This window comes from Loxodonta africana, chromosome 7, assembly GCF_030014295.1.
Source record: "Loxodonta africana isolate mLoxAfr1 chromosome 7, mLoxAfr1.hap2, whole genome shotgun sequence".
Taxonomy (NCBI): domain Eukaryota; kingdom Metazoa; phylum Chordata; class Mammalia; order Proboscidea; family Elephantidae; genus Loxodonta; species Loxodonta africana.
The window spans coordinates 108,204,701-108,230,365 of record NC_087348.1 but is presented as its reverse complement, the minus strand read 5'-3'; the positions used below and the strand labels follow the sequence as shown (position 1 = coordinate 108,230,365).

Sequence of the window (25,665 nt, the reverse complement as noted above, 5' to 3'; positions counted from 1 at the left end):
ATGGGATTTCTTCCCAGAATAAATGCAAACATTGCGTGGAAAACTAGTGCCCCAAATAAGAGGGCACTGATTGTATGGAGAAGCTCATTCAAATGAACCAGTTAAGTACTAATTTTTAATTTTTATTTTTTGAATTCAGAAATAAAAATTACATTGAAAGCTATGAGTTAAATATACAGACATAAATACTGCAGCCCACATGACTCTGACAACTACTAGGATTGGAAATGACCAAATCCTTCCCTCAAGGAGTGGGTGAGAGAGATCCTAGGAGTTGGATAGTTTCCTTCATGGCACCTATCAAATATTTCTCAACCCAATTCCAGTGCAGGAATTCAGAGAGCTCAAAAGAGAAGGTAAAAGTCCACTTCAGACTACTTCAGCAGCTCCTCAGCCAGGTTCTTATAATGGTCCTTCAGGGTCTGTGGGATGTGCTGCCAGCATCTACCAATCTCCACCCTGCGCTCTCTCATGGGCTCACTACTCAACCACATATCCTGGTAGAACTTGCGGTATCCATCCATGGGGGGTGCTTTTTGTACTCTCTGTGGAATTTCAACTCCTTGTGAAGTGACCAGTCTCCAGAGAAGACCTCATTTTGTTCACATTTCTCTGAGAACACTTTTGGGTTTGAGTCTGGCACTTCTTGGGGGCATCGGATTTCTTGCAGTTCTGGATGCAATCAGGGTGGTCTTTCTGATATTGAGCCAGTTTTTCTTCAAATTCCTCTCTCTCGTTCTGGAAATCTTGAATATATTTGAGTTTCATCTTCTCTGGGAGCTCTTTAAATTTCTTGGATGGAACCTTGGCCAGCTCCTGGTTGTTCAGCTCAGGGTGCAATTGGGAGTACTGGGAACACTTCTCCTTGGGGGAAGTCCGGATGTTTCTTATATTTTTTCATTTTGGAGAGATTTTTAACATGTTCCTCAGCTTCCAGGACTAATTCTTTCAAAGTACTAGACTTCCTTAAATTATAAGAAATCTCCAACCCTGTGTTTTTGTACATTTCTCCAGAAAAAACTCTGAAAGCTACCATTTTCCCAGTTCATATGTGACTGAGTTGTTTTGAACTTTTGCTTATCATTAGGAGGGAGGTTATTCTCCACACTTTCCAGTAACATTAGGGCATCTTCTTCAGACCAGTGATCTTGGCCTTTAGGCAATGACATTTTTAAGTCTTTGGGCCACTTTTATGATCCTAGATATCCAGAAACCTCAACAGGAGCTCAACCTTCTTCACTTTCAAGGTTCAGCAAGTGAATTATTTCTTGAAATCCTACAGTGTTTGTGATACTATTGTTCTGAAGAGAAAGAGAAAAAAAAAATTATTCTCTTCCTGGAATGAATGAGAAAAACTCACCCTACATGAGATATATTCCTTGTGTGATTTAGTTTAACCTTACCGAGAAAACCGAGTGCCGTCGAGTCGATAATTTAGCCTTGGCAATATAAATAAAAATTTGCCCAATCTCTGAGTTTAAATTTACACTTAGTTTTCAGATGCTACATCTGCACTTATCCTCTTATCCCAGCCGACCTTCTATCCAATCTCACCAGAACTACCTTAAATAAAAAATAGAAGCAAGAAAAAAAGATTGGCCACTTATTCAAGAAGCTTGGGATAAGAGGAATTTTCAGGGGAAGGAATAAAAACATTAAAATAAGAGAAATAGCTAAAAGGGAAGTGACTTTCAGTCCATAGTGCCCTGAGGGTGGCCAGCTTCTATTTGGAGCCAGGTAGCCCTCCCTCTCCTCCCAGAAAATGCATGCTGTTGTAAAATTTTTTTATGAGTTGCATATCAAAACCTGAACCTGAATTAAATGACTGATTTATGGATTCTTTTGGACCCTGCACTTGGGAATAAATGCTTTCTGAGGAACCAAACTGATTCTTCCTTCAAATGGAAAGGATTCAATGAGAATTATGTAACATTTAAAATATTTCTCTGGTTAACTGTTACTCATCTTTAAGCCTCAGCCAAAGTTTTACATCCTTTACAAAACCCCATCAAAATACCTGACAGTTACTGGAGAGTAAACAAATGTCAGATCTGATTCCTCCTATTTTTCCTCATCTCAGTGTATCCAACCAGTTACCAAAATAAAATTGAGAGAGTAAAATAGCAATTAAGAGGTTGTAAAAATAGATGTTATCAGTGAGGAAAGTGGGAAATACCCTATAAAAAGGGAGTTTAAGAGATTTTAGTGAAGGAGCTCCTCACAATGTTGTGTGAAAGGTGAAGGGAACCAACGATGGGATAAAGCCCTCGAAGTCTTGCAACATGAGCACATTTCAATTTTATATTTTTGGTTTACGTGAGTATTACATGTAAATCACCAACATTTTGTAAAACACAGAAAAGCAAAAGAATAAAATGAACTCAGTTTAATCCCGTATTTCCTAAAGAACCTGTATGAATATTTTGGAATGATATTTTATTATTAAATATATATCTCTTACTTCAGAACAGAAAGGATGGTACTAGGAAAGTTGGTTAAGAAATAAAAAGAAATCCTTTCAGGTGTTTTTAAAAACTGTGGGCCCCCTATGAGTGAGTAGTTGTGCTTCGGAATCTAAGATCACTTTTAAAAGCAGAAGCGTAAAGCCTTACTTGCTGTGTCCTTTAACATTTTCGCCGTAGAATCCTTCGGGATTGAAGCTTGAGGCTTGAATTGTTTCTTCATTTTTTTCAGCTTGAGAAATGCTGAGTGTGCTCTTCTCTTTTGGTTTTCTATTTCCAGGTCTTTGCACATGTCATCGTATTTCTTTACTTTGTCTTCTTGAGCCTAACAATAACAACAAAGCCTTACTAGCATCATACTCGAAATATCTGTACATGTATCATGGAAGTTTTCAAAAAATCAAACCCTGTGTGCCATCGAGTTGATTCTGACTCATTGTGGCCCTATAGGACAGAGGAGAATTGCCCCATATTGTTTCCTAAGCTGTATTCTTTATGGGAAATGATGAGCACATCCTTCTCCGGTGGTGTGGCCAAATGCCTGGTGGGTCCACACCGAAGACCTTTTGGTTAGGAGCCTAGTACTTAACCACTGACCCACCAGGGCTCCTATGCAAGGTTTAGAGGCCAGGTGGTTCCTTGTCCTTCTAAAATCTCTGCATCCCGAGCACTAAAACTTTTGGTGAGACACACATTAGGAGAGGAAGGCATATAGGTTTGATTATCAAATTTTAGCAAAATTGGAATATGAGTTATTTATTCTTCAAATATTCTTTCTTTGTCATTTTTTCCATCATTTGGGTTTTGTTATAATGAAAGTTATAAACTAAGTCATAAAAAGAGAGAAAAGTGATCTTTAAAGATGCTGGCCTGGGAATGGCAATATCACTGGCATAGAGCTGACATGATTGGCCCTGGGAAAAAAACACACCAGGGAGGAAATCCTGGGTGGCCACTGATTTAGGGAGGGAATTCTGGGGTCTGGGCCACCAGCAGGCCCTCTAGGATGCAAGAAGCCCTGTAGACCTCTCTGTCTGTGTGGTTGGGCTTAGCTCCGCAGAGGGGCAGAGAGAAGAGTTCTACTTCCTTTCTTCCAGAGCACGGGAACTCTTCCCTGGGCAGCCATTGCTTGCTTCTGAAGCTAACAGGGGAGCATGTTCTGTCCAGCGGTCACAACAGAAAAACCACCTCTGCCCCTTTGCAACAGCTATACCCCCCCACCCCTTGCAACATCTAATCTTTCACTTTGCAGGAATGTCTTACTCTGGACATCCTTGAGGCTTGCAGGTCCCAAAAGCTACTCCCAACTCTACCCTCCTCACCCGTTTGTTCCCCATGCACCCAGGCACAGGCTCAGCTGTGTCCCTTTCCCATAGGGACACTGTCCTTGCTAAATCCCTACTATCTGACTCCAGAGCCAGACCTCACCTATTGTCGTATCCCTGGAAGACTGAAACCAGAGAAACTGCAAGATATCAGAGGAGTCAGTCAAAAGGATGGTGGCCTCGTAGGTGCCTACCCAGCTACTCACATGCTGCCTCCTCCTGGCAGTTCCTCCTACTTCTCAGAATCTCCCTCCATCTTTTACCTGGCTTAGGCTGATGCCAGGCCCTAGTGTCTCTGCACACAAGGCATTGATCTAGGAACTCTTGGAAGGGAGTCTGAGCTGCTTCTCCAGAACCTATCGCAGGGAACTAGCATCAGTAGAGGAACTCTGGTGCCACAGTGGTTAAGCTCTTGGCTGCTAGGCAAAATGTTGACAGTTCGGCCCGCCAGCAGCTCCGAGGGAGAAAAGACCTGGCAATCTCCTCCTATGATTACAGACTAGGAAACCTTAAAAGAGAGTTCTACTCTGTCCTATAGCATAGGTATGAGTCCCAATCCACTTGATGGCACACAACAACAGCATCAGAAGACCCAAATTCTGTGGAAAGATATTTATCTCAAAACTAGCCATGTTACATAAAATTCTCATTTGTCAGTTTCCTTAGGCAAATAATGATACCAAATTTTGTGATTCTACAGCTTGCAATTTCCCAGATTTGATAATTATGGAGGGTAAACAGGGAAACATTACGGTCCTTCCACTCGCCCTAAAGTACATCAACCTTTGCCTCTATGCATTCGTTAAGGTATGAAATGTACAAAATTGACTTCTCTGATACTCCTATTCATGATTCTTTTGCAGGAGAAACTGTTAAAGCAAATGAGGTCTTTATGGCAAAAGGGCCAAGAAAATCAGAGAAATCTAAATAAGGAGAGACAAATAGCCAGAGAGTGGAATGTAAGTATGAGACTGTTTTCTGCAGAACCAGCTGTGACACACTTGCTGGATTTTTGTCCCTTAAGAACTTGAGCTGAAATTGTGGTGTTCCTTGAGATGCTGTGAGTGGTTTATCAGTATGGAAGAGTACGGTAATCTGCCTTTCTAATGTGAGGTAGCATGAATCTTAGCTAAGAAAAATAAACCCTAATATATCAGCCACTTCTCAAAAACAAAACAAAACAAAATCGAACATGATGAAAAGCTAAAGAATAAAGAAAGTGGGTGGAAGAGAGAATGAATAGATAAATATGGGAAAACATACGCAAAAGAATGAGAATTAATATCCTTAAAATGGCAGGGCAGAATGGAAGCCTGTGGCATTAGATAGGAGGAGAAAATCAAATTGAGAGACAAGAAAGGCAGAAACAAGGGTTAGAGGATAGATACCAGTTTGAAAGCCTGGTTAGGAATTGTAGGAAGATCTCATCTCGTAGCTTCTAATTCTGAAGTATGTAACATTTGTGTAAAGAAAGGAACAACTTCCTCACAAGCATTCCGTCTCTAGCTGGGCATTATGGAGAAATTTAGGAAGAGCTAACTTTTGCTTCTTCCTTCCATTTTAAAATTCTAGATTTGAATTGCCCTTGTTCTGGGGCACATTACCCTTTGGAGATAAGTCCTGGGAAAGACCACTTTGCAGACAGCTGACTGTTGTATCACTACAGTCTGTACTCACGTCCTTCTCTTTATCCATTCACCCTCAGGTTTCTGAATTCATTGAGAATTGTTGATGAATTCAGATTCTATCCACATGTTGTGCTGCGATTATCCTTAGAGAGGAAAGGAAAACTCAATTTACCAAAAAACCATGGTGGTGGGTGGGTGGTACCTTCTGAACTTGCTCAAACCTGAAGACTAGGTTGGCAGAACCACCAATTTGCAAATAATTCTAAACTTTTCTTTTTATTCTCTTCACAGGATTTGGGAGATATATTGACAAGGTAAATGTGGCCTTCACTACAAATCAGAGCTCCATGAGGGCTGTGAAAGAGACCATGGTGTTTCTAACAATGTGAGAACATAATTTATAGAAGGATTAGATATTTTCTGTGCAAGCACGTTGTGTATGTTTTACTGCTCCATCTGTCACAAATTAGCATTGCTTCTTCCCTGAGACTCAGGGAAGTATGTGTTGCAAGGCTCAGTTCATAAGTGGCTAGAAGACAACTACCTATGGTTTTAGGTTTCAAACACATAAAGTTATTGAAGTGAATGGACTAGTTTATGCCAGGTTGTGGGTGAGAGAGGCAAGTACCTCTGAGGGGCAGGAAAAGGAAGCAGGCAGAGAAGAAAGAATGATTCTTAGTAGGAGACCCATTCTAAAAAGCATACTCAGATACTATTCTTAAGTTTAAATTTGTTTGCTAAACAAACATTATAACATGCCTGGAGAGCAATCACCATTTATTTATGTCTGAGAAAAGGGATGGTGGAGGTAAATTATAGTCTATGGACTGACATCAATGGACAGTTCTGGATTTTAATGTGTCATGAAAAGCAACCATCCAGAAGATGGCATGACCTCCCTCTCTTGTACATGCTCTGATGTTTTTGGACTTTTTTTTTTTGTCTATTGACATTGTGAGGCGTTTTTATCTTCTGCACATCCACTGATACTCCTCAGTCTGATATTTTCAGGCTAGAACTTCCCTTCTAGTCTTGGCCTATTTTTCCATTGACACTCTAGATACAGTGACCTTCTCATTCCATAGGAATTTAAAAACTGATCTTGACTGGGAGATGCTTCTTTCCACAGTGGAAATTTCTTTCAATTATGAAATAAGCAGTCCGAATATCATGCTGTTTGATGAAGTGAGAAGTTAGTGGCTTAGTCATGAGCTTCAAGAGGCACCTTTTCCTTCTGGAAGATCTAACTGCTCTGCTGCATGGGGATCCCAGGCTTTCACCTCTGGAAAACTCTACTGGGAGACAGATGTGGATGACTCTTAGGACTGGGCTGTTGGAGTTTGTAATAAGGATTCTTGGATAAGGAAGAACTGCTCAGTGATCGAGTCTGAGGACGTAGTTCTTTCATGCGTGAAGGAGGATAATCGTTATCATCTCTTCACCACGTCCCTAATGCTCTCTCAGTATGTAGGGAAACCATGGGGCGGATTGGTGTGTTTGTTGATTTTGACAATGGAAGTATGAGTTTTATTAATGTTGCCAAAAGTTTCCTCATAGAGAGTTGTATTATCCCCTTCAGCTACCCGCTCAGGCCTTTCTTTTACACTGACCTCATATGATCAGGGAGAAGTCAGGAACCTGGGAATGCCATATCTGAAGGAGCCTTTCTCCATCAAAGCTAATCAACACTTCATTGTCTCTTAGGTTGTTCTACTTAATGTAACATTTGGTTGTTATTAATTAGGAATGTTGCCTGAAATGCAAAACTGCGATGATTTAATATTTTTAAATAAAAACATCTCTAGTGGCCCATTACCTGGAATAAATATGGTTATTTACCTGTATTATGAGCTTGCTGGATTTACAAGAATATATGAGTGCAATTCCATCTTAAGGCTGCAATACAAAGTCGTCTTTTATTTTCTGGCACATTCCTTTTTTAAAATCTAGCATTAAAATAATTGTTATCACGTTCTTGACTCTCCCAGTGAATATTTTAATTTCAGTCCCTGGGGGACTATGCTGGGGGTAGAATTCTAGAAAGAGCCTGTAGGGGATTTCCTACAGCACAATACCACCCCCTTGAGGAACTCCGTGCAAGTAAGGCTCTTGGAATAAGAATGAGATGATTGAGCAAGGGGGTATACACCACTTTCGACTGAATATTTCTGATGTGAGCAGTTTTGTTCCATCTTCCTGCCAGAGTTGGCAGGAAGACATGTGTGAAACTATGGCCCCTTCCTTCTAGAGGGAACTGTCCTCTCTACCCCTGTGCTGAACTGGGGTGGGAGGGAAGGTAGGCACCTTGGGGGCGGGGGGTGGGGAGCTACACTTCTGATGACTCTTTTCTACTCCCTGAAGGAAGGAGTTGGCCATTCCCAAACCTGAAATTTGGCAGATTCATGCTTCACCTGTGTTTCCATTTCTATATTTAACTTTGAGCTGCCAGTGATATTTTTCTTACTGAGTCTAAAACCTAGAAATTAATTATTTTTTTTTAATTCACATGTATTATTTGAATGAACTGTTCCTTACAGTCAGTCTCCGCTGACTTTAGACACTGGCTTTCTAAGCAATGTCTTCACTTATTCTGGGCACAAGTCTCAGCTCTTTCCTACTGCTCCAGGTGCAAGTGGATCTCATCTTAGAATACAGTAAATTTGTATATATCTATATCTACAGGGTCATTATGAGTCAGAATCGGCTTGATGGCAATGGATGGGTATATCTGAATCTGTTTGTGTGTTTGTGAATTCATGTACCAGTACCATACTGCTCTAATTATTTTTGTTTACTGGTATGTTTGAAAATCTGTCCAAATCTAGTGCCCTCTCATTATTTTTTTTTTTTTTTAATTTTGGAAACTTCCTGTCTGCCTATTTTTTATTCTTATGAATATTAGTAATACATAAGTAGTGATATCCTTTTTATGGAAAAATAATTGGGTTTTGTGTATTTACATTGCTCCTATCTTTGTTGTTGGTGGTGGTGCCATTTAGTCTATTCTGACTCATAGCGACCCTATATACAACAGAAGGAAACACTCCCAGTTCCTGAGCCATACTCACAATCATTGCGATGTTTGAGCCCATTGTTGTAGCCACTGTATTAATCCCTTTCAAGGAGGCTCTTCCTCTTTTTTGCTGACCTTCCACTTTACCAAGCATGATGTCCTTCTCCTAGGACTGGTCCTTCCTGATAACATGTCCTAACTATGTGACAGGAAGTCTAGTCATCTTTGCTTCTGATGAGCATTCTGGCTCTACTTCTTCCAAGACAGATTTGTTCGTTCTTCTGGCAGTCTATGGTATATCGGATATTCTTCCTGAACACCATAATTCAAAAGCATCTATTCTTCTTTGGTCCTCTTTATTCACTGTCCAGCTTTCACATGCATATGAGGCAACTGAAAACACCACGGCTTGGGTCAGGCTCACTTATTCCTTAAAGTGAAATCTTTGCTTTTTAAAACTTTAAAGAGATCTCCTACAGCAGATTTGTCCAATGCAATGCGTCATCTGATTTCTTGACTGCTGCTTTTGTGGCTGTGGATTATAGATCCAAGCCAAATAAATGCTTGAGAAGTTCAATCTTTTCTCCATTTATCTTGATGTTGCTTATTGATCCAGTTGTGAGGATTTTTGCTTTATGTTGAGGCGTAATCCATACTGAAGGGTGTGGTCTTTTATCTTCTTCAATAAGTGCTTCAAATCCTCTTCATTTTCAACAAGCAAGGTTGTGTCATCTACATATGTCAGGTTGTTAATGAGGCTTCCACCAATCCTGATGCCCTGTTCTTCATAATCCAGTTTTTCAGATTAATTGCTCAGCATACACATTGAATAAGTACAGTCAAAGGATACAGCCCTGATGCACACCTTCACTAATTCTAAACCGTGCAGTATCCCCTTGTTCTGTTGGAACACCTTCTTCTTGGTGTAAGTACAGGTTCCCCAAGGGCATAATTAAGTCTTCAGGAATTCCCATTCTTGGCACTGTTACCCAGCTTGAACTTGAATTTGAGCAATTGATGTTCCATTCCTCAGTGGACCTCTGTCTTGTTTGGACTGATAATATTGAACTTTTCCATTGTCTCTTTCCACAAATGTAGTTGATTTGATTCCTGTGAGGTCCACATGTTTACTCACCATTTCTGTTGTTGAAAAAGGTATTTACAACAAAGAAGTCATTGGGCTACCAAAATTTGATCATGTAATCTCCAGCATCATTGCTATCACCAAGGCCATATTTTCCAACTACCAATCCTTCTTTGCTTCCAACTTTTGCATTTCAATCACCAGTAATTATCAATGCATCTTGATTGCATGTTTAATCAATTTCAGACTGCAGAAGTTGGTAAAAAAAATTCAATTTATCTTTGGCCTTAGTGGTTGGTGTGTAAATAGTCCTATTAACTAGACTTCCTTGTATGCTTATGGATATTATCACTGACAGAGTTGTACTTCAGGATAGATCTTGAAAAGTTCTTTTTGACAACATATGTGACGCCATTCCTCTTCAGTTTGTCATTTCTGGCATAGTAGACCATATGATTGCCTGATTCAAAATGTCCAATACCAGTCCATTTCAGCTCACTAATGCCGAGGATATCCAGCTTTATGAGTGCCATTTTAGTTTTGATGATTTCCAATTTTCCTAGATTCATATTTTGCACATTCCATGTTCTGATTATTATTGGATGTTTGCAGTTGTTTCTTCCCATTTTGAGTCCTGCCACATCAGTAAATAAAGGCGCTGAAGCTTGACTTCATCCGTGTCATTAAGGCAGACTCTACTTTGAGGACACAGTTCTTCCCCAGTCGTATTTTGAGTGCGTTCCAAACTGTGGTGCTCATTTTCCGGGACTATATCAGACAGTGTTCTCCTGTTCTTCATAAGGTTTTCACTGGCCAGTTTTTTCAGAGGTGGACCCCCAGGTTCTTCCTAGTCTGTCTCAGTTTAAAAGCTCTCCCGAAATGCACTAACCACTAATGGCAAAGATGAGGAAATTGAATATTTTTACCAACTTCTGTGGTCTGAAATTGATCAAAATTATCAAGATGCATTGATAATTACTGCTGATTGAAAATGGAAAGTTGGAAGCAAAGCAGAAGGATCAGTAGCTGGAAAATACGGCCTTGGTAATAGAAATGAGGCCAGAGATGACATGATAGAATTTTGAAAGACCACTGGCTTTTTTTATTGTTGTTATTCTTTTTTTTTTTAATCGAATTTTAGATGAAGGTTTACAGAACAAACTAATTTCTCATCAAACAGTACACACATTGTTGTATGACATTGGTTAACAACCCCATGACATGTCAACACTCTCCCTTCTCAACCCTAGGTTCCCTATTACTACCTTTCCTGTCCTCCTACCTCCCAGTTCCTGCCTCAGAGTTGGCGCACCCCTCTAGCCTTGTTTTGTTCCATGGACCTGTTCAATCTTTGGCTAAAGGGTGAACCTCAGGAGTGGCCTCAATACTGAGCTGAAGGGGTGTCTGGGGGCTGTACTCTCAGGGTTTCTCCAGTCTCTGTCAGGCAAGCAAGTCTGGTCTTTCTTTTTCACTTGGAATTTTGTTCTACATTTTTCTCCAGCTCTGTCCGGGACCCTCTATAGTGATCCCTATCAGAGCAGCCAGTAGGCACCATCTAGTTGTACTAGACTCAGTCCGGTGGATGCCGTGGTAGATGTGGTCCATTAGTCCTTTAAAGTAATTTTTCCCTTGTATCTTTAGTTTTCTTCATTCTTCCTTGCTCCCGAAGGGGTGAGACCAGTGGAGTATCCTAGATGGCCACTCACAGGCTATTAAGACCGCAGATGCTACTCACCAAAGTAGAATGTAGAACATTTTCTTCATAAACTCCGTTATGCTAATTGAGCTAGATGTTCCCTGAGACTATGGTCCCCACAGCCCCCAGCACAGCAATTCGGTCACTCAGGGAGTTTGGATGTGTTTATGGAGCTACAATGGGCTTGCCTTGTACAGGTTGTGCTGGCTTCCCCAGTATTGTGTACTGTCTTGTTCACAAGTTCACAAAAGTTGCTGCTTGTCTATCGTCTATTAAGCATTTTTCCCTCCCCACCCCTCCCCTCCCTTGTATCCATCAAAAGTTATTGTTTTTATGTATAAACCTTTTCATGAGTTTTTACAGTAGTGGTCTCATACAATATTTGTCCTTTTGTGATTGATTTATTTCACTCAGCATAATGTCCTCTAGGCGCATCCATGTTATGAGATGCTTCACGGATTCATCGTTGTTCTTTAGTGTTGCATAATACTCCACCGTGTGTATGTACCTCAGTTTGTTTATCCATTCATCTGTCAATGAGCATCCAGGTTCTTTCCATCATTTTGCTATTGTGAACAATGCTGCAATGAACATGGGTGTGCATATGTCTATTCGTGTGACAAATCTTAATTTCTCTAGGATGTATTCCTAGGAGTGGGATTGCTGGATCATATAGTATTTTTATTTCTAGCTTTCTAAGGAAGTGCCATATCATTTTCCGAAATGGTTGTATCATTTTGCATTCCCACCAGCAGTGCATGAGAGTTCCAATATCCCCGCAGCCTCTCCAACATTTGTTATTTTCTGTCTTATTCATTTGTGCCAGTAATGCTGGGGTGAGATGGTATCTCATTGTGGTTTTGATTTGCATTTCTCTGATGGCTAGAGATCTTGAGCATTTCCTCATGTGTCTGTTGACAGCTTAAATGTCTTCGCTGAAATGTCTGTTCATTTCCTTTGCCCATTTTTTGGTTGGGTTTTTTGTCTTTTTGTTGTAGAGGCATTGGATTTTCTTGTGGATCTTAGAGACTAGATCTTTGTCTGGTTTGTAATAGCCAATTTTTTTTTTCCCAGTCTGTAGGTTCTCTTTTTACTCCTTTGGTGAAGTCTTTTGATGAGCATGACTGTTTAATTTTTAGAAGATCCCAGTTATTGAGTTATCCTCTGTAGCTTGTGTGTTGTTGGTTGTGATTTGTATCCTGGTAATGCCATGTATTTTTTTTTTTTTTTTTTAATGCCATGTATTAGGGCCTCTAGTCTTGATCCTGTTTTTTCTTCTATGAACTTCACAGTTTTTGGCTTTATATTTAGGTCTTTGATCCATCTTGAGATAATTTTTGTATCTGTTGTGGGGTATGAGTCCTGTATCACTTTTTTTCAGACGGGACATCCAGTTTTGCCAGCACCATTTGTCTTTTCCCTATTTGGTGGACTTTGGGCCCTTGTCAGAGATCAGGTGACCATATGTGGATGGAATTACATCCGGGTTCTCAATTTTGTTCCATTGGTCAATGTATGTCATTGTACCAGTACCAGGCTGTTTTGAGCAGGTTCTGAGGTCTGGTAGTGTGAGCCCTCCTACTTTATTCTTCTTCTTCAATAGTGCTTTACTTCTTTGCGGCCTCTTCCCTTTCCACATAAAGTTAATGATAAATGTTTCCATCTCTTTAAAGAATGTTATTGGTATTTGGGTCAATATTGCATTGTATTTGAAAACCACTTTGGGTAGAATTGTCAGTTTCACAGTGCTGAGTCTACCTACCCCTGAGCATGTTTTTCCATTTGTGTAGATCTCTTTTGGTTTCTTGTGGTAGTGTTTTGTAGTTTTCTTTGTATAGGTCTCTTACGTCCCTGGTTAGATTTATTCCCAAGTATTTTATTTTTTAGGGGCTATGATAATTGCTATTGCTTTCCTGATTTCCTTTTCATCATTCTCTTTATTGCTATATAGGAATCCAACTGACTTTTGTGTGTTGATCTTCTATCCTGCTACTCTGCTGAATCTTTCTGTCAGTTCCAGTGGTTTTCTCATGGAGTCTTTTGGATTTCCTAAGTATAGTGTCGTATCATCTGCGAATAGGGACAGTTTAACTTCCTCATTACCAATTTGGATGCCCTTTATTTCTGTTTCTTGCCTTATTGCTCTCGTTAGAACTTCCAACACAATGTTAAATAGGAGTGGTGATAAAGGGCATCCTTTTCTTGTTCCCGTTCTGAGAGAGAATGTTTTCAACCTCTGTCCATTGAGAATGATGTTGGCTGTTGGTTTTGCATAGATGCCCTTTATTATGTTGAGAAACTTCCCTTCTATGCCTATTTTATTGAGAGTTTTTTTATCAGGAATGGGTGTTGGACTGTCAAATGCCTTTTGTGCGTCGATTGAGCTGATCATGTGATCCTTTTCTTTCCTTTTATTTATGCAGTGGATTACATTGATTGACTTTCTAATGTTGGACCATTCTTGCATAACTGGTATGAATCCTATTTAGTCATTTTTTTTTTCTTTTGATATGATGCTGAATTCTATTGGCTAGAATTTTGCGGGGAATTTTTTGCATCTATATTCATGAGAAATATTGGTGTATAATTTTCTTTTTTTGTGTTGTCTTTCCTTGGTTTTGGTATCAGAGTTATGCTGGCTTCATAGAATGAATTTGGAAATATCGCTTCCTTCTCTATGATCTGTAATAGTTTGAATTAAACTGGTGTAAGCTCTTCTCTGAATGTTTGGTAGAATTCTCCAGTGAAGCCATCTGGGCCAGGACTTTTTTTTGGTTAGGAGTTTTTTTAAATTACTTTTCCAATCTCTTTTCTAGTTATGCGTATGTTCAGATTTTCAACATTTTGTTTTAGTTTGGGTAGGTAGTATGTCTCTAGAAATTTGTCCATTTCCTCTAGGTTTTCAAATTTGTCGGAGTATAGTTTTTCATAATACTCTGTTGTGATCCATTTTATTTCAGTTGTGCCTGTTGTAATGCCCCCATTTCCTTTCTTATTTGGGTTATTTGCATTCTCTCCTGTTTTTTGTTTTTTTTTTTCAGTTTGGCCAGTTGTCTGCCGATTTTGTTGATCCTTCCAAGGAACCAACTTTTGTTGATTCTATTGTTTTTCTATTCTCTGTTTCATTTATTTCTGCTCTGATCTTTATTATTTCCTTTTTCTGGTGGCTGTGCTTTGCTTTTGCTGTTCTTTTTCTGTTTGTTCAAGTTGTGTAACTAATGTTTTGATTTTGTCCTTTTCTTCTTTTTGCTGTGTGCATCTAGTGCTATAAATTGACACCTAAGGACTGCCTTTACTGTGTCCCAAATGTTTTGGTATGATATGTTTTCATTCTCATTTGATTCCAAGAACTTCGTGACTCCATCTTTGATTTCTTCTACTACCCATTGGTTTTTAAGCAGGGTGTTATCCAGTTTACATATAATTGATTTTTTCCCCTTACTTCTCCTGTTGTTAATTTATATTTTGATGGCATTGTGGTCAGAGAAGATACTTTGTATTATCTCAATGTTTTGGATTTTGTCGAGGGTTGCTCTGTGGCCTAAGATGTGGCCTGTTCTGGAGAATGATCCATGTGTGTTGGAAAAGAATGTGTACTTTGCAGCTGTTGGGTGGAGTGTTCTATATATGTCTCTGAGATCAAGTTGGCTGATTGTGCTCTTCAGCTCTTCTGAATTTTTATTGATTTTCTTACTAGATGTTCTGTCCTTTACTGACAGTGGTGTGTTGAAGTCTCCTACTATTATTGTGGCACTGACAATTTCTGTTTTTAGTGCTGTTAGAGTTTGTTTTATGTATTTTGGACCCCTATCATTGGTTCTGTAGATGTTTATTATGGTTAAGTCTTCATGGTGGATCAACCCTTTAATAATTATATTCTTTGTCTTTTATGGTGGATTTTGTTTTCAAGTTTATCTTATCTGAAATTAGTATTGCCACTCCTGCTCTTTTTTTGGTAGTTATTTGCTTGATATATTTTTTTCTATCCTTTGATTTTTAATAAATTTACATCTTTGTTTCTAAGGTGTGTCTCTTGTGGATAGCATACTAATGGATCTTTTTTTTTTTTTTTTATCCATCCGTCACTCTGTGGAAGACCAACGGCTTTTTTATTACAAATAACTTTTTACAACATAAACCATCACTATATGCATGGGCCTTGCTGGATGAAATACATAGGAATTAAATCTACTACATTTGTGGAGAGACTATGGAGAAGCTCAATATCATCACTTAGAACAAGGCCAGTGGCAGACCACTGAACAGACCATGAATTGTACATGTGCAAGCTCAAGGTGAAGCTGAAGGAAATTAAACAAGTCCATGAGAGGCAAAGTAAGATGGTCAGAATCCCACCTGAATTTAGAGACCATCTCAAGAATACATTTGGTGCTTTGAACACTAATGACTAAAACCAGAGAAGTTATGGGATGACATCAAGTACATTATACATGACAAAAGCAAAAGGGCATTGAAAAGAGAGACAGAAATAAAATACGAAAAGAAGATTTCAAAGGATGTCTTGAGAAGACAAAGTAAAGAATTATAATGAAATATGCAAAGACCAGGAGTTAGAAAACCAAAAAGGAAGAACATGCTCAGCATTTCTCAAGCTGAAAGAACTGAATATTGAATTCAAATCTCTAGGTGTGATACTGAAGGCTTCTATGGGAGAAATACTGAACCACTCAGGTAGCATTACAAGAAAATGGGAGGAATACACAGAGTCACTGTACCTGAAAGAATTGGTCTACAGTCGACTATTTCACGAGGTAGCCTATGTTCAAGAGACAATAGTACCGAAGGAAGAAGTCCAAGCCGCACTGAAGGGAATGGCAAAAACAAGGCTCTAGGAACTGACAAAATACCAACTGAGATGTTTCAACAAACGGATGCAGTGCTGGAAGTGTTCACTCGTCTATGTTGTGAAATTTGGAATAGTTTCCTGGCCAACCAAATGAAAGAGATCCATATTTGTGCCAATTCCAAAGAAAGGTGATCCAACACACAAGTAAAATTTTGCTGAAGATCCTTCAAAAGCAGTTCCAGCAATACATCCACCGGGAACTGCCAGAAATTCAAGCTGGATTCAGAAAAGAATATGGAAAGAGGGGTATCATTGCTGATGTCATATGAGCCTTGGCTGAAAGCAGAAAACACAAGAAAGATGTTTACTTTTGTTTTATTGACTATGCAAAGGCATTTGACTGTGTGGATCATAACAAATTATGGATAACACTGTGAAGAAGTGGAATTCCAGAACACTTAACCATGCTTATGAGGAATCTGTACGTAAACCAACAGACATTTGTTTGGACAGAACAGAACAAGGGATTCCTGTGTGGTTTAGAGTCAGGAAAGGTGTGGGTCAGGGTCGTATTCGTGCAGCATATTTATTCAATTTGTGTGCTGAGCAAATAATCCCAGAACCTGGCATCAGGATTGGAGGAAGGCTCATTAACAACCTGCCATGTGTAGATGACACAACCTTGACTGCTGAAAGTGCAGACTGCTTGAAGCACTTACTGATCAAATACTATAGCCTTCTGTATGGACTGCATCTCAGATTAAGAAAACAAAATTCCTCACAACTGAACCATTAAGCAAGAACATGATAGATAAATGGAGAAAGGATTGAAGTTGTCAAGGATTTCAGTTTACTTGGATTCACAATCAATACCCAAGAAATCAGCAGTCAAGAAATCAGATGACATATTGCGCTGGGCAAATCTGTGGCAAAAGGCCTCTTGAAAGTGATGAAAAACTAGGATGTCACCTTGAGGATTAAGGTGCTCCTGACACAAGCCACAGTGTTCTCAGTTGCCTCATATGCATGTGAAACCTGGACAATGAGTAAGGAATACCAAATAAGAATTGGTGACTTTGAATTATGTCGTTGGAGAAAAATATTGAACATATCATTGACCGCCAGAAGAAAGAACAAATCTGTCTTGAAAGAAGTACAAGAATGCTCCCTAGAAGCAAGGATGGTGAGGCTTTGTCTCAAGCAGTTTGGAGAAGTTATCAGGAGGGATCAGCCTCTAGAGAGGGACATCGTGCTTGGTAAAGTGAAAGGTCAATGAAAAAAAGTATGACCCTCAAGGAGATGGACTGACACTGTGGCTGCAACAATGGGCTCAAGCACAGCAAAGACTGTGAGGTGGCACATGACTGGGCAGTGCTTCCTTCTGTTGTACACAGGGTTGCTATGAGTCAGAGTCGACTTCCTGGCACCTAACACCAACAAGGGTGAATCGTTGAGTGTGATTTTACTAGATCATGATGAGGGAGTAGAATATTTCAGACTGACATTTGCACTGTAGATAACCAAGTTTCCTTATGATGCAAACACTCTGTGATCCTGCATTAAACTGTTAAGATAGAATCCCAGTCATATACTCTTGTAACTCTAGCCAACTCACAAAGTAGGTGAATAAAAACAGTATGTGTTTCAGGAAAAGGACCACGGGACTTGATTTTAATTGAAAGAAAATTAAGCCAACAAATTTTGCATTGCCACACCAGCTTTATATTTACCAATGATTAAACAAAGTTACATTAAAATGGAACAACCTAAGGGAGAGTAAAGTATGATTGATCAGCTTCAACTGAGACGGGCTCCTTCAGATATGGAGTTCCCAAGTTCCTCACTTCTCCACGATCATGTGTGGCCAGTGCAAAAAAAAGGCCGGAGCGAGTAATTGAAGGAGTAAGCAGGATATTCCCATATGAGGGAATTTTTGGCAACATTAACAAAACTCACACTTCCACTGTTAAAATCAACAAACACACCAACCTTCCCCAGAGGTTTCTCTATGTACTGAGAAAGCACTGGGGAGGTGGTGAAAAGATGGTAACCATTATCCCCCTTCACACATAAAAGAAGAAATGTGTCCCCAGATTCAATCACTGAGCAGTTCTTCCTTAGCCAAGTATCCTTACAGACCCCTATAGCCCAGTCCCAAGAGCTGTCCACATGCATCTCCCAGTAGTGTTTTCCAGAGGTGAAGGCCTGGGCTCCCCATGTAGCAAAGTAGTTGGATCTTCCAGATGGAAAAGGCACCTCTCGAAGGTCATGTCTAAATATCAAACTTCTCACGTCATCAGACAGCATGATATCGTGACTGCTTGTTTCATAATTCAAGGAAATGTTCACTGCGGAAAGAAGAGAATATTCCAGTCAAAATCCATTTTTAAAGTCTTACGAGATCTAGAGTGTCATTGGAAAACCAACCAAGACTTTAAGGGCAGCTTGGTTGGAAAGTGTCGTTAGATTCAGGGGCTAGCAGTATATCTGCAGAATTAACAAATACCTAATCTTAACGGAAAAAAATCACAAAGATTTTTTACATTTCACTTCCCATTAGAAACAGAAGACCTTCCCATAAGGCCTAGTCATTGCTATGAAATTAACTTCAGTGCCCCTCTTCAGGGGAAAGATCCTTAGAAATAAATAATTGGTGATCACTTTGCCAGGCATACTATGATACTCCAGTTAAGGAAACAAATTCCAATTAAGAATAAAAAGATCTAAATACATCTTCTTAGAAGAAGTTTTCTACTAAGAATTTTCTGGATTTTACTCCTGGTTTCACCTCAGGCTTGGTCTTCATCTGCATGCCAGTCTAACCTCCCTGGTTTAGGTCTACTATGGAATTCTGTATACTGTCTCATCAACCACCAACTTGTTTTACTGTTGTTCTTCACAAATTCTTATTTTATGCCTTTCATTATTTTATGTTTATGGACAAAATTTTCTGGCTATATCAACTACAATGTGCATTATTACAAATTCAATTACTAAGAAGCTTTACAGGAAAAATATTTAAAAAATTGCAATTTGCCAACTGTTATGGGTTGAATTGTGCCTCACTAAATTATGTGTCGCAAATCCTAACTTCTATGTCCATGTTTATAATCCCACTTGGGAACGGATTATCTTTGTTGTGCTAATGAGGCAGAATTACTGTAGGATGCCTTGAGTCAATCTTTTTTGAGATATTAAAAGAGATTAAAAAGCAAGCCAGCAAGCAGAGGTGGGAGAGGAAAGACACCATGCCAAATGAAGATCACCAAGGAGCAAAGGAATAAGAACTTCCCCAGAGCAAACAGAGGGTAAGCCTGCCCTTAGATCCAGCACCCTGAATTCCAACTTCTAGCCTCCTAAACTGTGACGAAATAAATTTGTATTTGTTGAAGCCACTCATCTGTGGTATTTCTGTCATAGCAGCACTAGGTAACTAAAACATCAATCCTATCACCATAACTAACTGTACTTTAGTTAAAACTTGAATGCCCTAACAAAATATGGAGTTCTATACCACTAAATGAATGAATAACTGGTATTTTATCTCAGAAAGGTTCTAGGAGCCCCCGCTTTTTTTTTCAGAGTTTAAATATATATTTAATTTTTTTTCTACTGAACATTTTTTTTATTGTACTTTGCCTGAAGGTTTACAGAACAAGCTAGCTTCTCATTACACAGTTAGTACACATATTGTTCTATGAAATTGGTTAACAAGCTCACGACATGTTAACATTCTCCCTTCTCGACCTTGGGTTCCCCATTACCAGCCTTCCTGTCCCCTCCTGCCTTCTAGTCCTTGCCCCTGGGCTGCTATGCCCCTTTAGTGTCATTTTATTTTATGAGCCTGTCTAACCTTTGGATGAAAGGTGAAACTTCAGGAATGACTTCATTACAGAGCTGAACGTGTATGCAGGGGCCATACTCTCAGGGTTTTTCTCCAGTCTCTCTCAGACCAGTAACTTTGGTCTTTTATTGTGAGTTAGAACTTTGTTCTACATTTTTCTCCAGCTCTGTCCAAGACTCTCTATTGTGATCCCTGTCAGAGCAGTCAGTGGTGGTCGTCAGTACCATCCAGTTGTACTGGACTCAGTCTGGTGGAGGCCATGTTAGTTGTGGTCCATTAGGCTTTTGGACTAATCTTTCCCTTGTGTCTTTAGTTTTCTTCATTCTGCCTTGCTCCTGAAGGGGAGGGACCAGTGGAGTATCTTAGATGGCCACTCACAGGCTGTTAAGACCCCAGGTGCTACTCATTAAAGTAGAAAGCAGAGCATATTCTCTACGAACTGTGTTATGCCAGTTGAGCTAGATTTTTTCCTGAAATCATGGTCCCCACAGCACTAGGAGCCCTTTTTGATTGTTTCCTGTCTCTCATTGTCTAATTTATTACAGGCATGAATCACATTTATCCTTTCACCAGCTTTCATTGAGATTTTTTCATGTTAACACAGGGCAACTATGACTATAAATGTCTCTTAGGAGGCTGTTCTCTCCTAAATCAAGGGTTAATAAAAAGGGGAAACATTGGGCATAAAAAACCAAACCCACTACTGTCAAGGGGATTCCAACTCATAGTGACCCTACAGGACAGAATAGAATGTCCCATAGGGTTTCCAAGGAGCAGCTGGTGGATTCCAACTGCAGACCTTTTTGTTAGCAGCCAAGCTCTTAATTGCTCTGGCACCAGGGATCCATATTATCCAAAGAAAACCATTATTGAAGGACAATGTATGGGGTCCCATCATTGGGCTACCACTCACCTTGGAATTGGTTGAACCTGTCTTTCAGTCCAGTGATGGGCCTGGCACTGAGCGCTGGGTTCACAGGCTGGGGCATGTGCAGTTGCACGGACTCACTCCTACACGGGGAAAGATTCAGGTAATCTTTCAGGTGCCAAAGGGGTCATCACAGTAAGTACAAAAGATGTCAGCGTTCAACAGAATAATATGTTTCATTAGAACTCCTTTCTGATATTGTAGTGTACTGCCATGATCCTGGGATAAGACTGTGCAATTCTTAGGGATTCTTTCTTTTCTTCTGTCCCTGCCTCCACCCCCTTCTTATCATAGATGCCTGCCTCTCCTCTAACGCCTGGAAAAGCTAGTCCATGCACTTTAATATGTTTATGATTTTGAAAACTAAAATTATGCATAGCTGTTTTCTAGTGACTTCTGTGTTGAACCCTACAATGTATACCTCCATGAGCACAGAAAGACAAAACAAAACTAACTTCTGATAGAGTGGGATAGAAAATTATATTCAGTAAAACACACACAAATACATGCGCTCACATAAACACACATGCACACGAAGATTTACTACCTCAATAACTCCATTTTGGTAGAAACACTTTGATCTCTTTACTAGCTCTCATGGTGCTCTAGTTTGCATTGAAGGCCAAACTTACCTTGTCAATGTGTCTTCCAAATTCTGTAAAGAGAGAAAAAAAAAAAAAAAGAAAAACTCAGAATTCTTCATAAATTCTTTTTTTTTTATGTCTAATCAGTCTTTGGATTTGGGAAATTTCAAAAATATATCAAACCCTCCTTTCCTCCCCCCCCACAGGATTTTACAAATTTCTTTTACTTTTCCTCTTTAAAGGAAAATCACAGTACCACACATTGACAGAAAATAAATTCATGATGGCTAAGGGCTCTGAGGGTAAACAAAGACAGAGCAGGACATGAGTAGGGACCGCATTGCTACAACCATCAGCTGTCTACAAGGTGGTCTTTTCTCAGGGCTTGTTTCTGAAGGGTAATGTGCCTCAAGACAAGCACAACTCAAGCCTAGGACTTCCAAACAGAAGGAGGACATGAATGTTAGCTTTTCCTCTTCCTCATATTGCCCACCTGGAGACAAAAAGGTCTACAAAGAAGTTGTTCCTTTCTGTTGGATAGAAAAGTGAATTAAATCAAGAGAATTGAGAAGGGAAACTACTCTCACAATTCCCCAAAGTTTTGTTGTTCCTGGTTAGGATAAGAGTTGAAGTTTATATCATATTCACTTGAACAATAGTAGTCTGGACAGGAGCAGAAGATGCAGAAATAGGATTTTGGTTTGAAATATGTAATGGAAGTCAAAGATGTGAACTTGAACTAATATCCTCATTTCTTACCTGGAGCAGCTCCACGTCTGGTTTATAGCACAAATTCAGCAGCTCCTCAAACATTTCTCTTAGGTGGTTTTGTTTTTGAACCATTGTGGTTTGACTTTTCTTGAGTTGCTGTAAAATCTTTTTGCATTCACTTTTCAGTCCCTCTAAATGTTGTTTTTCTTCCCTGTGGAGAACTGGATGCAACTTCCGATAGTGATCTCTGATCATGTCTCTCCGTAGGCATATATAATCCTGCAGGGACATGGATTTCCTAGATCACACACCCAGGCTGCCTTTATCCTTCACCACTTAAACCTCACTCATTTTTCTTTGATTCATGATCATGTAATCCACCAATCACCTACATACATGTTAAATTCATGTCTTTCCACTCACCAGAAACCATGCTCATCCCTCTTCCCTTACTTTATTTTTCATTCTTTGTTAACTACAGAAACCCGTCCTTTCCTCAAAACACTATAATTCACTTCTAAAGTTCCTGAAATTCTGTAGAATTTTTTTTCAGAGTTAATTTTTAAAACACGTTGTTGTTGTTAGGTGCTACTGAGTCAGTTCCAACTCACAAGGACACTATGTACAACAGAATGAAAAACCGCCTGGTCCCAAGCCATCCTACCCTAATGATCTTTTTTATGTTTAAACTTATTGTTGCAGTCACTGTGTAAGTCCATCTCATTGAGGGTCTTCTTCTTTTTCCTGACCCTCTGCTTTACCGATCTATGTTCTCTAAAATATGAAAGATTACATGTAAAAAGATAAATTTATGCTTGATTATTTAATATTCTGATCTGTTACTAATTTAGCCTCTCATCTCAAATCTCCTCAATCCTAGCCTGATCATTCATTCTTAGCAGAAATGTTGCCTACTAGTCTGAGGATTAGAAATCATCAGACAAAACCTCCCTAAAATTCCTAATCCCATACCCTCAATCTGATTTCTCCCATCACTATCCCTTGTTGCCATGGATGGGATTCCTACCTGGTAATGAGCACATAAGGCTTCAGGGTCTCATTTTGTCCTAACATTATAGGAACATTAACCCTTACCCCATTGCATGACCCCTGCCAATACCCGTGTATTCATTCTCTCCTCACCAAGTCCTTTTCTTTCTCTTTTCCCCCAGTTTTTCAACATGTTGAAATTTCTCCCAGTTGATCCTATATCATTCTCTAGCTACTACATTATTGCTTTCCACTATCACAGGTACACTTCCTAAATTGCTATTTAAACCTTTTTCTCCCCATGGCCGTCTTTTTACTAATCCGTATGAACATCCCTGTAGTTCCCCATTATGTACTGTTTAATTTCTAGACTTCACCTCAGTCAGAAATCTCTGCTTGAAATGTCCATGGATTTTTTACACTTGTCCTTTAAAACTCAAATTGATTGTGAACCTCTCTCCAAAACTTTTTCTCAACGCCTGACCAACGGTTTTTGAACTTCTCCAAATCCCTGCATGTGCCTCCATTTCAGCACTTTTTGCACTTTGTTCTGATGGCCTTTTTCCCCCTAGTCCCTGGTATACTGAATTCTAGATATCCTAAGTGTCATAGTCTCCTACATAAAAACAGCAGATCCTTTTTCCTACTGATGAGCTCACTCACAGAATCTCCTGGCAATGATGATTAAAGCTCAAGTTCTTAGTAGGTAAGGTCCCAGCAGGTCTGTACCAAGCTGGTTATGAGGAAAACGTGGTCTCAGGCTTACCATCCACAGGTTGATTATTCTGCACTCCTCGTTTAGATTTCTCTGATTTTCTTGGATCTTTTCCCATAAAGACCTCATTTGTTTTAAGAGCTTCTCCTGTAAAAACAAAAATACTGAATTAAGCACCAACAGAACAAATATTATAGATTTCAGACCCTTACTGACGGCTTAAGACCAGGGATGTTAGATGAACGTACTTTCGGGAAAGTGGAAGGGTCATGTTTCCCTGGCTACCCGATAGTCATCACTTCTGGGAGTTTCAGGCTATAGAGCCACATAAAGTAATGAAACAATTTTCCTGAGAAAACTGTCAAATAAAGGCTTTATGTAATGTAGTTAAATTTCCTATAAATATCTTGCTATTTCTCTATACTATTATCGTACATGTTTGTCCAGTATTACTAAGTATGCTTCCAGTAAAAAAAAAAGCACTTGTTAAACATGTAATTTTTGTGGCCAGGAGCTATTTCTAAAAATGTGAGTGTTATGGTGTCCTGTGCTTCACTTTGCATAATCAAATTAATAATAATCATTAAGCGAATTGCCCTGCCACTCGAATACAGCCTCTGCGAAAGCAGATTTCCTTACCTATTTTATTCACAGCTTTATCCTTCCCACCTAGAACAGCAGCTAGCACACATAAGACTCCCAGTGATGAGTGAATTAATCATAATTACGGTACTCATCTTCCTTATACTCTCTTAGCTCTATTATTCTCCAGCTTTCAAAGGCTTTCAGAAGCATCACTTACCCGGTACTTCTCAACAGCGTATTCAATGGAACAGTGTCTGTGAGCCTCGTGCTCCTGAGAGGAAGAACAGAGCAAACAGAGTAGGTTCTTGCTCTCTTCACAGAACATCTTCTTTGTCTCCTTGTGTGTCCCACACATCTGATCCTCAGAGCTCAGGAACTGGCAGAGACTGGCTTGTCTAGCAAGGGACACCAGATTCTTCACAAGAATATTGGATTTGATGTCTGTCTTCTTTGATGTTTCCCCACATAGAGGACAACGGGTAGTTTTGGCTTCTTCCCAGGAAATGTATAGACAGGGCCTACAGAAGCTGTGTCCACAGCCTATGGTGACAGGGTCTGTAAGGTAGTTCAAGCAGATGCAGCAGGTGAGTTCCTTTCGGAAGGCTTGGGAGATGTTGGAGTTCATTTTCCTGAGGGAAGAAAATCAGGAGAGTTTGTCATTTGCCCCAGAGAGACAAAAGACTAAGCAAACTTTTACTCCAATTGTGATTCAATAATGTACTTACGTCTAGGCCTGATATAGTTTCTTTTGCTAATGACAAAAAATGGAAACTGACACAAAGACAGCTCTAGAGCTCTGTTGTAAACTTGGTTGGCTTCCTGATTAACATGATCTACACCATCAACTCCATTTCTCCTCCATAAAAGAACCTGTTTGTGTCCTTTCCTTCTTGGGCTTGTGCTTCAATAGTTTGACTCAATCTCTAGTATTCTGATTGGTGGAAAAGCCAATCATAATGTTCCTAGTGACTGATTGGTTTAGCAAAGCTCATGCGACTAAACTTTTTACCTTTACTATTTCATTTAATTGACAAAACCATCCTATAAGGATGACTAATCCAAAATCATACCGACAGTTAATGTTGGAGCCAAAACTCATACCTTTGACTAAAATTAAAATCTGCTAACCGTTACTCTCCAAGATACCATACAGACAGAATCAACCAGCCAGGTTCTTATCAACTATTTTAATTTAAGCGAACAGTCCTGGTATTTTTCCTCGCCAAGACTGTCTATGAAGTAGGGTTATAATTCTAATACAAAATCCTTAAAGAGACAATAAAAGTTGAAAAT

General features: G+C 39.5%; 1 protein-coding gene and 1 pseudogene across 1 annotated transcript; both read right to left on the bottom strand.

The window, feature by feature from the left end:
* Positions 1–555: 555 nt before the first annotated feature.
* LOC135232188 (upstream-binding factor 1-like protein 1) lies at positions 556–2,631 on the bottom strand (annotated as a pseudogene).
* Positions 2,632–17,559: 14,928 nt separating this feature from the next.
* LOC135232187 (E3 ubiquitin-protein ligase TRIM48-like) lies at positions 17,560–25,087 on the bottom strand. Its single transcript, XM_064289525.1, has 5 exons — positions 24,590–25,087; positions 23,773–23,934; positions 21,420–21,442; positions 20,773–20,870; positions 17,560–18,363 (listed from the first exon to the last, which is right to left on the bottom strand). The coding sequence occupies exons 1-5, from the start codon at positions 24,995–24,997 to the stop codon at positions 17,870–17,872; spliced, it is 1,185 nt and encodes a 394-aa protein (XP_064145595.1). The 5' UTR covers positions 24,998–25,087; the 3' UTR covers positions 17,560–17,869.
* Between the last annotated feature and the right edge of the window lie 578 nt (positions 25,088–25,665).